This window comes from Semicossyphus pulcher, unplaced genomic scaffold (genome assembly GCF_022749685.1).
Source record: "Semicossyphus pulcher isolate SPU_LCO1_2020_fin unplaced genomic scaffold, fSemPul1.0.p SCAF_17, whole genome shotgun sequence".
Lineage (NCBI taxonomy): Eukaryota > Metazoa > Chordata > Actinopteri > Labriformes > Labridae > Semicossyphus > Semicossyphus pulcher.
The window spans coordinates 3752829-3765109 of record NW_027211681.1 but is presented as its reverse complement, the minus strand read 5'-3'; the positions used below and the strand labels follow the sequence as shown (position 1 = coordinate 3765109).

Genomic DNA, 12281 nt, shown 5'->3' with positions numbered 1-12281 from the left:
AGAACAGAAAAAGTGTCAGAATAGAAGGAAGTGTCACTTAGTCTGTAGGGAGTCCCAGAAGCGCTGGACTGGAACAACAGCCCAGCATCGTAGAACACTTTCATACTGTCCTCCCCTCCGCCTGGTGTGCAGCCTGTGTCGCACTTCTCTACAATGTCCCACACCTGAGCAGGGTGGAAGTGATTCACAGACAGACACACAGACAGACAAGGCTTAGTTATGCTAGTTGTGTTTGTACCTTAATCAGTAAAGCTAACCCTCACGATGATATAAACCCACAATAATAAGGGTAAGACAATGTTCATGCCACAGTCACACAGTGACTGGGTACTTCGTGGACACGTTCTTCACAGGACAATCGCATATAAACAGACAACTATTTACACTTACATGAACAGCATTTGACAATTTTTAGTGCCAATGAACCTAACACACAGAGCACCTGGAGGTTAAGGGAGAAATGCAAACTCAAGGCCCCATCCAGCAGGTCAGCTCAACCAATATCGACACCTTAGTTATCGCAGTGTGAGACGACAAAAAACTGAAAAGGAAATAATTTTTAAAAATGACCTTTTTCTGGGTGAGGCGGTGCTTGTTGTTTAGGACGTAGACGCCTTTGTCAACTGCTACAAGTCCCACTGTGGCCTCTGGGTCTCCAGTTACCTTGAGATAAAATGAATCTCGAGGCTTATAGGATGACTCAGGTTTGGCTTGTTCCAATTTCAACTAACGCAGGGAGGAGAGACAAATTTGTTGAAGTAGTTAGATAGGAATTAAATAACTTGTATACATGCCTTCAACTTTATCAGTTCGAGTTTTGTTTATTCCATTAATTTGTTTATGTCTGCTACTTCAGACTTGTGTGTCTTACCGAGCCCATGCAGGAGTCCTTAACGTCCACCCAAAGAGAGTCTGATACCACTTCATTATCATTTGTATGGTAGTAGGCTATGATGCGGAACGATGGCAGCATTTCTTTGGTGATGGGAAGTATCAGGGCAATCAGTACCTGACCACTTGCCCTATGACGGCCTTTATCAATCAGTTGACCTCTGCTCAAGATCTGGGGACACAGATTTCACCTTAATGCAGACTGCCAAAAGCAACACAAGCTCACTCATGTATGTGCACAAATATGCACACGAGCAGATTATTTCTCACCAGGTACGTGATGTCGTATTCTTTATTTTCCTGCCTGTTGAAGATGAGGCTGATTTTCACATTTTCTCTCAATGTAACTTCAGCTTTATCCAGCCCTGTAACAACAACATTTCACAAAGAGGGCAATAACTGCATAGGCAGGCACCACAGACTTTACCATCTGTTGTTACAGTATTTCAGGATGTTCCTCACCTATATGGATGAAGTTCCTGCTTTTAGTTTTATGTGGGAGAGCTAACATGCTGGCTGATGCCTGTCTTCCACTTGAAATATGAGAATCATTGGTCGTTGCCTAAAAATAGCATACACACAGTTTAGCTCACAGACAACATATATACAATTATGATAAGTTGCAGTAATGCAAAATAATAATTAAAAATAAAACAATGCTAAGACATACTGTAATGTTCAGTGGGTCACTGCTTTCCACTGTATTGACGGTAAGCCTTGCCATGCCATTGGCTCCAGTAAAGCCCTTCACTTGGCCTGGATTCACCAACACTGCAACATTATCTGCTGGAGTGTCATCTGGATTCATAACTTCAATCTGCCATCAGAGACAAAAACAGCTGAACGTAGTGTTTACTTTGGGAGCTATTTTAGATTTAGTCTTAATGTTCAGACGAAAATGCTTATTAGTTTTAGTCACTTTTTTACCGTTTATAATTTTAGTCCAGTTTTAGTCAATCAAATTCATTACATTTGAGTCATTACTAATATTCAAAACATTTTCTCTCATGATAAAAATATAACGATGATTGCTCCTTTTGGTATGGAATTGCAAATGATGTGTAAACGAGCCCCTTTTTTTGTGAGCGTGCACAGAGCCTGAAGGAGAAAGCCCCAGGTTAACAGAAAGTTCATAACCACCTTTGTGACACCCGTTATCTCCAACTGGTGCTACAGGCTTTAAAATAACATGAATTTCTATTGTCTGACAGCCCACCACTAGCATTATTGTCCCATCTTCTCTCATTTACAAAAACAAAACATACGTGTTGTCAGTTTTTATTATCAACAATCTATTTTTAGCCCGTTTCTGCTGGTCTTCGTCATGGAAAATTGATAGTTGCCGAACATTTTTCGTTAACCAAATGAACACTGCTAGAAATCATCTGACTGTCAGCTTTAGCTGTGCAGTGAATATGATAGTAGTAATGACCCAGTGAGTGCATCAGTAAGTTTATTAAAGGGCAGTCATATATATTTATTTTTTTACATTAATTAATTTACATAAAAAGGTGATTTACCGTCACATCAAGGGACATTCCAGGTTTGTAAAATGTGGGTGTTTTCTTGAAACTGATGGTGTAAGGTGATGTGACAATCTGGATACCTTTCAACTCTGCCTCCACCATTTCACCACCTGTTATAGATACACACATTCAATTAGTTTAAAAAACTGTTTCTCCTTCTCCTGAGGTCTCATAAAATAAAGCTTAAATAAAAAAGTCATAAAACCTTAAATTGACTTTTCCCTCATTCTAAACAAACAAAGCCCATGATGGTAATAACTGTCATAACACAAGTTATGAGTTCACGTACAATTACCTTCACAAGCACAAACACGCAGACACGCGCTCTCTTACCGTTCTCTGTCAGCACACTGACTGCGACATATATTTGCTTCCCCACCAGCTTAAGGATGTTTTGGAAGGTTTGTGTGATGTGCTCTCTCCTCAGTGTAACCTCTCCAGTACCTCCTACAATCTAATGTGATAAAATATCAACATATGTCTTAAGATACAGTTAGTAAACAAGGGTTGGGTTTTTCTGTCTGTACAACAACTTTAATGTTTGTGTTTGTTTTAGTTTGAGAGATAGAAAGATAAAGGTCAAACAAATGTAATACTGCACATTCAGCTGGTAGAGTGGCGGACAGCGATGCATGAAAGTGGAACTATGTGCTCACCGGCACTCTCTGAAGAGAGCTGGGAAAGCTACTTTTTTGGCCATCATGCACAAGCCCAAACACCACATATGCCATCCCATTCACCTCCTCACCAAACAGATACCTAAAACGAGTAAAAAAAATAAACCCCACAATCAAGAAAATAACATCACAATGGAAATGATCAAAATGCTATAAAAAAATAAAACATGTCATGACAGCAGAAGTCATGAAACCACCTCTACACAATGCCCTTTAGTCTGTGCCCCAAACTAAACATTAAACCTGGTCTTTATAGACATTCAGCAAAAAACGTACGTAGCTTCGATGTTGACAGTGAGCTCTTGACTGTCCACGTAGAAAAACGGGATCGCAGACGTCAGTTTAACCTCAAAACTGGGCAACACTGAAAGATTGAAGCATTTTTTGTGTCCAATGAGGTTAAAATTTTAAGTTCAGGTGTTTTTGATAGCACTTCATGTGAAATGAGACACTCACCATATTCTCTGACCTCAAACTCTGCAGAAAAGCTTTGATGTTTGTTGTTGTCAAACTTTGCCACCACCTTCCACAGTCCAGGACTATACACACACACACACAAAATATGTATTAAACAGTGGCATTTTATAAAGAAAAATAGTGCCTGCATCCTGTATTTGGGTCTGCTATACAACATCATAAAAGAACGATCTAGCCAACCCTGGGCCCAGCAGACAGAAGCTTTTCAGTGGAGTACGCAGACGAGGCACTCCTGGTGTTTTTTCTTAGGTCTGGCTCGCAAGGCGGCTGCCACGATTGAAGGAGGAACTAACCACAACTCTGGCCACCTAGTTTCCAGCATGCGAGCCTATAGCCTTCAGTTCAGCTTGCTGACCCCCAGTCAGATAGCAATCTGCCACTTTACCAGTTGGGTGGCGCTCAACCAGCTTATTCTAATCCTGTTTCCCTGAATCCTTGAGCCATTTTTGGATAGTTTGAGGGGCCGCAGAAAGGGACTTGGTCATCATGGATCACACTTGCCATCCTGGCTCCCCAGTGTGCCAGAGCTACTAAGCTGCAGCAACAGACACGGACTTAGGTATGGGCAGCCGCATGAAAAAAAAAAAGTTTAATTTTTGGGGCTGGGGAAATTCAGAGCAGAAGGGAGATTGGGAGGGGGGCTAGGGCGAGGGCTGTCCTGACTTTTTTGCCTTTGCAGTAGTGATTTGGGGGTCCAAGAAACTATCAAAGACCAATGCATTTGTTGTAAATAATCACACGTGACGCTACTCAGCCAATCAATCAAACATTGCGACTGGTCCCAGTGGGTGTGTGAGAATACAGACACACATAGAGAAGCCAGCCGAGAGGAGAGTTACAGAGACACAGAGGGAGAAATAAGTGAGTCAGAGACATGGTGTACTTAAAAATGAGAAAAGTAGAACAAAAACAGAGCTTTTAGACTCGTTACGTGACGATGGCGATTGTTCAACGTAGACACTGTCTGACTCTGTCTGTCACTCTTAACAGAGACTCTAGGCTGCAGTTTAGTTCAAACACTTCTCTGATAAACCTTGAGAGTTACATAGATCAGGCTTCATCGCTCTCTCTCTCCCTATTTCACAGTCATTTCCTCACCGTGAGAAAAGTAGAACTGCAACTGCTTTCCAGCAAAACATAAAAATAATTTGGCAAACATACAATATAATATAAAGTGAATCCTCCTATTATGGTCAAATCTTGATCTTAATTCTGCCAGGAGGCAGAGAGAGAGCAGCTTCAGTGAAGCTCTCTTTCATTTGATTTCTGCATGGACAAAATTATACTACCATGTTAATTATTGCTCTTTAAATCTTGATGACTTTGTTAACTAAATAAAGACACTTAAAAATAAACCAGAATACAGGGAAAAACAGGTTGTAAAACTATTTAGTCTAATATCTTAATTTGATTTGACAGACGTTCAAAATGGACAGTATATAATCATAACACAAGTTAGAACTTATGTTAGGGACCTTTGCTTTCCGGCTGGTGGGGGGTGCTGAAAGGGGGGTTCGTCTAGGGCACCATATGAGCTAGAACCGCCACTGTGCAGCAATCTACCGTTCCTGCTGAGCTGCAAAAATCTCCTGTTCCTGTTGAGCTGCAGCAGAAGTCTCCTGTCCTGCTAAGCTGCAGTGATTTTTGATTCCTGCTAAGCTACAGTAACCCCCATATCTGCGAAACTGCAGCAAAAGTCCAACTGTCTTCCATCTGTTTCTGCTCAGTCACAGCATCTATACAATTTGTGCCTCAGTCAAACTTGTATTTGGTACAATTTTTCAGAAACATGTACATGAAAGGGATATCCTGCTGCAAACTTTTACTTTTTAACTACCCACCTTATTTACCCTACCTTACCTTTTTTGTGCACCCAACATTGACAGTGGACCCTTGAATACAACTCACCTGACTAATTTACCTAATGTGTAAGCTCCAGAGTGGATTCCCGATGTTAGAAAGACCAGATGAGTTTGAACAACGATGCCGTCAGGTGTCTAAAGATCAAAATAAAACGGCTATTAGATTGAGCTTATTCTGTTTTCACCTTTGTTTGAAAAACTGTTTCTGACATCCCATCTGGGCCTTAAATTACAACATTCTGGGTACCATCTGTGTGCTTGAGCCTCTTATGGATTAAGGTGACTAAAGAACTCCCCTATCTTTCTTTTGAGAGAGAGGTCACAGCAGAACTGGTGTCTGAATGTGTTTTTGTATGGTCTCTGTGGGAGACGATGGACAGTGAGTCCTTTGGCGAATTGATTTTATAGGTTATACTTGAAAGTAGTTATACTTAAAAAAAGAGTTTTTATGGGCTTGTTACTCAAGAGAAATGCTAATTAAATTATGATTGGGACTATGTACTCCAAGTAACATGGGATTACTTTCAGTTCTGTATTAATGAAAGAGACAGTTAAATACCTCAATCTCAATGGAAATTGGAATTTGAGTGTCACTATTCCTCTCCAAAGGCTCCATGCTAGGCCTTACTCCAAACATCCTGTAAAGAACTGACAGAGTGAAACAGATATAAAAAGAAAGTTAAACACTTTTCTATTATACGTCATTTTCTAGGCAACATGTAGATAAACACCACACAGCTGGTAGCAGGAAAGGGTATGTTTTAAGGCATACGCTTAGAGTTTTCAAAATCCGAACAAATTTTTATATATTATTGATCTGCCTATAAAAACACTCACCAGGTGTGATGGCCACAGCCACACAAGGGTAATATCACCCTCGCCTTCACCTACACTCTCACCTCATTGGTTTTCTAACAGAACATGTTCATTTTTATTTTGTAGTTAACCACACAAACAATGTCTACGCTAAGTTTGGTTTGGTATTAGTTTATTTTTGCATTGGAGTTTACGTTGTTTAAATTTAGTGCGCAAATTTTTTCTCTGTAAGATTAGACACACGTTTCTGTTATACTAATCATCTTTTCTTTGTCCTTGAGTTACCTGACTGTTGGGGGGGATGGCACTTCCTGGTTGGAGCAAAAGGCGTGGCCAAGGGTTGTGAACTCTCTTATGCTGGAGCCAGCTCATTGGAAGAAACCAAATGCTCTGATGTGATGGGGGGGATTTGGGTTTAGTTGGTTTAGCTTTGTATTAAGTTTCACTTAGTTTTGTTTACCCCTTGTGTTTGAGTTGGTTTGGCTGAGCCCCTGTATATGTTCCCTGGTTATCTCATTATGGAAGGTCTGTTTGTTATGTTCACAGCTTAAGTAGAGTTATATTAAGTTGACCTCTTTTATAGGCCTAGGTGTTATAATTTTGGTTCGTACATTTAATGTTCTTTTGGGTAAAATAAAAACCCAAAGTTTTCTCAAAACTCCTGCTGTCTTGTTCTTTACTGCCTGGTCCCTAACACCAGGTATAAAAGAAACTAGTGTTGTATTTTGTGTGACAATAAATCTACCTTACATCGTGTGACGTGTCATACTAAGATAATTTAATGACTCTGGTTCATCTGCCTTACAGCTGAGCAAACCTTATCTGCTATCATGCAGACTCACCATTGCTATTGGGGGTGTAGATGGTCTTGTCAGTTTGGATAAAGATGTAACCAGACTGGAAGGAAACTAAGACAACCTTCTCAAGTAGTCTACCAGGAAATTCAGCTTGCAGGGACACGTACTGCTTTAAGTTGGGATCCTTACTGAAGTCTTCCACAGGGATCTGAGTATAAAGAGATACAGCAAATGTGAGACCCTGTGAATCTGTGACTTATACATGGTCCCTTTAAAACAACTAAACAATAATACTTATAACAAATAATAATTTAAAAAGTGATAGAAAAGTGTTTTGATCCTATCGCCATTACAGCATACAATAATGTACTCTGGTATTAAAGGCTTCAAATCTAGAGCTAAGGCTCCAAATTTTTCATTTTTACTACAATATTTCCCACTAGGTTCCCCCGTGGTTTTTTTTACGGAGCCAATACATGCTTTTTTACTAGTTACCACTATGGGGCATTGTCAGAGATGTGGACTTCAGTTATGCACAAAAATCCCCCCCAAAAAAGATTCTGCCCATTCCTGCCCGCACAATAGAGTTCCATCGATTCTGTGTCTTCTCCCATCCCGCACGGAATAAACGTTATTGTATTGTTTAGTATTAACAAAGAGAGGTGCAATGTGCAGACGCTGGTAATTCCAGAATATGGGGAAAAGCGCACGGGCCAAAAACAGCCAGAGACCGACACAAAGCTCTCCATCATGCACACTCATTCTGATGTGCACTCTCTGTAATACATGCAGAAACAGACACACACGCACACAGAACTGAGAGGTAAATGTATCCTAAATTTCAAACAGAACTACCTGTGGCACTGACACTCTTGCTAGAATAAGAGGACTTTCATTGAATCCTGTGCAGTCATATAGGCAAAGAGGACTTGAGAAATTTTGTCACCTGTTGTTAATTCTTAATAAACAAGGTTATTTCAGGCGATTGTGATCATTTACATACATAAAGGGGGAAAATTTCTACAATTTTCATTTCGCGGAAAAAGTTTGAAGCGCCCGCTTCCGCTAGATTTGCGTTGGGTCCCAGTCCCAATGCAGTTTTCTAACTCTGATGACTTGCATGTGTTCATAGGTTTGAACGTTGAATATAAAATGATACAATTCAATGTTGTCAAATTTCTGTCTAACTATCACATATGTATTTATCTGTTTGACGTTGTAGTCTAGCTGTCAGTATTTCATTGTTTAAAAGTGATGAGGAGGGAATATTAAATAAATAAGCTAATTGCTTTTGCTTTGATTACATTTATTTCACTGAATATCTATAATTATAATACAGATACAATTCATTGTCATACTTTTTGAACAGGTTATATAAATTGGTCAATAATAATATTAGACGGGCGACTAATACCTTGTCTTTTCTCTTTATAAGCCGGATACTACAGGTAAGAGTGCTGTATCTCGGGTGGAGAAAGAAAAGCGACTTGACTTGCCTTAACTAAGGACTCGACTTTACTTCACTTGACATAACGTGTGACTTGACTTGACTTGCCCAAGAAAAAATGCCTCGTGTCTTGCTTGAGACTTGGACCAAATGACTTGAAACTTACTTGGGACTCGAGCAAAGATGACTTGGTCACAACACTGGGCATTGTTCAGGCTACTGAAGGCCAATGTAACAAATTTACTCAAATGGTCTCTTTGTGTTGATATGGATATCAAAGGCAGCTGTGTGTGTAAGGTGAAACTAATTTGTATGTGTGTATTTTTTTCAGCTTGAGTAATAGATTTTATTTTTGACTTCTGCAGGTCAGAATTTCCATCCCTAGTCATTTCACACATGCCAAGATGGAGAAACGATTAACACTGCAAGAATGTCTGGTAAAAATTACACAGCCTTTGCTCAGGAGCTGGTGGCACGGCTTCAAGAGGGAAGCCGTGCCACCAGCCAGAGGAGAGGCCTGTGCAGGTCTTGCAGAAACAAAAAGGACAGTGATCACAAAAGTCACTTACACACAGCTTTCACAGGCTTATGGGCTCTGGACCTGATTGTGGTATATGGGGACAACTTTATTACAAGTTTATGAGGTCTGTTTACATACAACACACAAACCTAGCCACTTAAATGTCTATGAGGACTGACACCCACCTTTTTTTGATATAGTCAGATATAAAATACTTAAATCACAATACGTATTATTCATTTAAATGTGTTTCACTGTTGTGCATTACAGACCGTCTGTATTTGTACCATACCGTGATTCTTCCAAAGGCCTGGAAATTGGCTGTCTTCGTAAGGGTCACAGTTGTGGAAGTCAGCCTTTTGGTTTTGGTTGGATGGCTCATCACAATGATTTCAACATTAATGTTTTGTTCAAGTTTGCAATCTTGAATTTCCACAAAGATGTTTTCTGCGGTTCCTACTCGCAACAGGTTTGGGGCAGACATCACCTCCCTGTACAGAGAGAGAGAATGTAGTACCCCATTGCTCATACGAAGGGAACTTCACTGCAGCTCAGGCTCTTTCTGCTACACGTTACAAGGCAGGTTCCAAAATTAACTTTTTGGTCTAACTGCCAAAGGCTGGTTTCCTGAAATAATAATCGTTTAAACTGCATAAGTTAACAATGTCATTTAAAACAATGGATATATAAAATCCCATCAATTTACCTTTTTTAAAGCGAACTAGTCTTATGAATTAAAAGAAAAAAAACAGTTATACTAAAACGTATTTCAACATCTTTTAACATACATAAACACTGTTTAACTTTATATACTTAAAATGCTCAACAGTAGATGGAAATCTAAATGTTATCTTACAACTTATGTGTTGTAGTGATGCAAGTTGTAGAGTGGAGTAGAGTAAATGAAGAGTGGATTGGTGTAACAAGCCTGTGGCATCTGGCCTTATTTATTTTATTCACCAACATGGATTTTTGGATTTTTACCTGCATTTGGCGAGTAGCTGTAGTAAATTTTGGACCCTGCGACAGGGTCTGTGAGGCTAGGAAAAGCAGAGCTTGGAGCTGAATGCCAAGTCAACATGCTAACATGTTAAAGGTAATCAGGTATGTTCACCACCTTGATTAGCATGTTCATTTTTGCTAATTAGCATAATACACAAAGTGCAGCTGAATCATTAGTGTAATGAGATAGTCGTGCAAAGGCAAATGATCACAACAATGTGCTCTTACATTCGAAACGGAAACTACACAGCAACAAACTTACGCGCAAGTCCTCACTTTTAAAGCGCAAAAAAGATGGGTGAGGGCGAGGGGAAATGCACAGGCAGATAGGCTCATCATGAGATAAGATGGGGAACATGCTGTCATATATTCAGTCGCTTCAAAGAAAAATGTAATCAAGTTTAAATTACCAAACATAACATAGCGGTTCCGGAAATCAGAAGCCTAATTTACATCAAACTGCAATAATTGATATACACAATCCACCAAGTAAAGAAAAATTTGATTGATACATGCATAAGCTGATAAAAGGATCACATGGACAAAAAGCAGATCCATTTGAGGATTTTCAAGTACAGCGCAGGTGGAAAGAATTTCTTCTCCCGGTCTCACTCCTCTCTCTATCTCTCTCTTTGTCCCTCTCTCTTTCATGACTGATCATTTAAGATGGCCCGCCTGACAGTTTCCCTGATTTTAGCCAGTTGTGCATGATTCTGAAATACTTTAGATGCCATGAACCAGGCTAGCTAACCGTGTTACATTTTTCCTCATGTGCACCCCCTAGAGGCAACACACCACACTTTGGGAATTCATGCTGTAAGCCATGCCACAACCATGTGTAATAAAAGAAATGGTTGTTGTGGGGTTAATCGTGAACAAATAGATTTTAACTTGGAATGGGAAGAGGATGATTCACCTTGGACTTTTTACACAATTAGTAATCTATTGATTATCTTGGCAAATGGCCAACACTAGATCAATACAACATTTCATCGTTCTGGACTTTTTGCGTTATCTGGTGCAAAACACAACAAAAGGCCATTTTACTGGCACCATTTAAAACTATTGCAACACAAACATTGGTGAAATGGAACTGATTTAACTCATTTTCTGAGTATTGAACCATTAAAGTGTATTCCATTCACCATTCATCGTTTCTTTAAATTGTCATTAAGAGTTACAGCCACTCTCTGTACTACGAAACCGATTCAGTGCAAATGCTCATTTTATTTCACACAGTGTGCACATTTTTAGGTTGTGCCTCTTAAATGGTATTTTTTTCTGTATTAGGGACCTTGGACTAGTTCAGAAATCACTGAAAATCTTAGTTATTCCACTGAATTGATGTCGGTGACCCAAGAGTAATACTGCTTTAAAATACATGTACAAATGTATGTAAAATTAGGAAAAAAGCCTTTCCGTTGCCCCTCCAAACCTCCTGTTCATGACTACAGCATTCCAACAAACAGAAGTTGGTTCCATGTTTTAAAATTAAGTAATAATATACATAAAGCCAACATTTGCCTCCTGTACATAAAGTTTTCACTCATACCAACATGGTTGTAGCAGAGAATATAACAGTTTAGGTCTTTAGCCTGAAGAGACTTTGAACAGACTTTCTTGGAGGTTTTGAACAGGCATTCAGGCTCTACATGACTGTGTAAATGTAAGGCTAAATTACTTACAGCTGAGGTTGCTGAGCCTGACAAATGACTGGGGAAAAGAGCAGAAAGGCCAGTAGCCACAGCTGGGTCCAGCGCATCCTCCTACTCGGTCCCATATCTGCTGTCAATATAGACTCTTCCTCTGCAACACCCTCCTTTTATCCACCTACCTCCCTCCTGCTGAATCTTTAGTTTCCAATGATAATGTATCATCTAGTTGAGGCTTAGGCCGTCTGAGTTATAGAAAATGAGTTATAGAAAATGAGTGATGAGTATGTTTCATAATTAACAGTTTAGCCAGTTCAACACTAACACTGTCAGGGGAATCACTAAGAGCCTAACTTTGGAAGGTAACCACTTGTTAAATAATATTTAATAATTATACAAATAATCACTCTGCACATATTGTAGCAGCTCATTTATTATTTTGATTATTTTTGCCTTTAAGCCTTTATTTAGGACAGCTCAAGAGAGACAGGAAATATTGGGAGAAGAGACTGAGGGATAACATGCAGCAAAGGGCCGAGGGCAGGAGTTGAACCTGCGGCTGCTGCTTTGAGGACTATTGCCTCTGTGTGTATGGGAAGCAGACATGCGCAACA

At 39.7% G+C, this 12281-nt stretch overlaps 1 protein-coding gene across 1 annotated transcript in view; it reads right to left on the bottom strand.

Annotated features, from left to right (window-relative positions):
* LOC138594415 (complement C3-like) overlaps positions 1-11777 on the bottom strand; it is a 41335-nt gene extending 29558 nt beyond the window's left edge. Inside the window, exons 1-16 of the mRNA XM_069665487.1 lie at positions 11701-11777; positions 9306-9504; positions 7092-7254; positions 5993-6081; positions 5480-5568; positions 3551-3633; positions 3371-3458; positions 3074-3176; positions 2751-2871; positions 2412-2527; positions 1562-1708; positions 1354-1453; positions 1162-1256; positions 872-1063; positions 571-726; positions 38-164 (exon numbers count right to left, since the gene is read on the bottom strand). Of these exons, the coding sequence (XP_069521588.1) occupies positions 38-164; positions 571-726; positions 872-1063; positions 1162-1256; positions 1354-1453; positions 1562-1708; positions 2412-2527; positions 2751-2871; positions 3074-3176; positions 3371-3458; positions 3551-3633; positions 5480-5568; positions 5993-6081; positions 7092-7254; positions 9306-9504; positions 11701-11777 (1945 nt within the window). The remainder of the gene's footprint in view (positions 1-37; positions 165-570; positions 727-871; positions 1064-1161; positions 1257-1353; positions 1454-1561; positions 1709-2411; positions 2528-2750; positions 2872-3073; positions 3177-3370; positions 3459-3550; positions 3634-5479; positions 5569-5992; positions 6082-7091; positions 7255-9305; positions 9505-11700) is intronic.
* Positions 11778-12281: the final 504 nt, after the last annotated feature.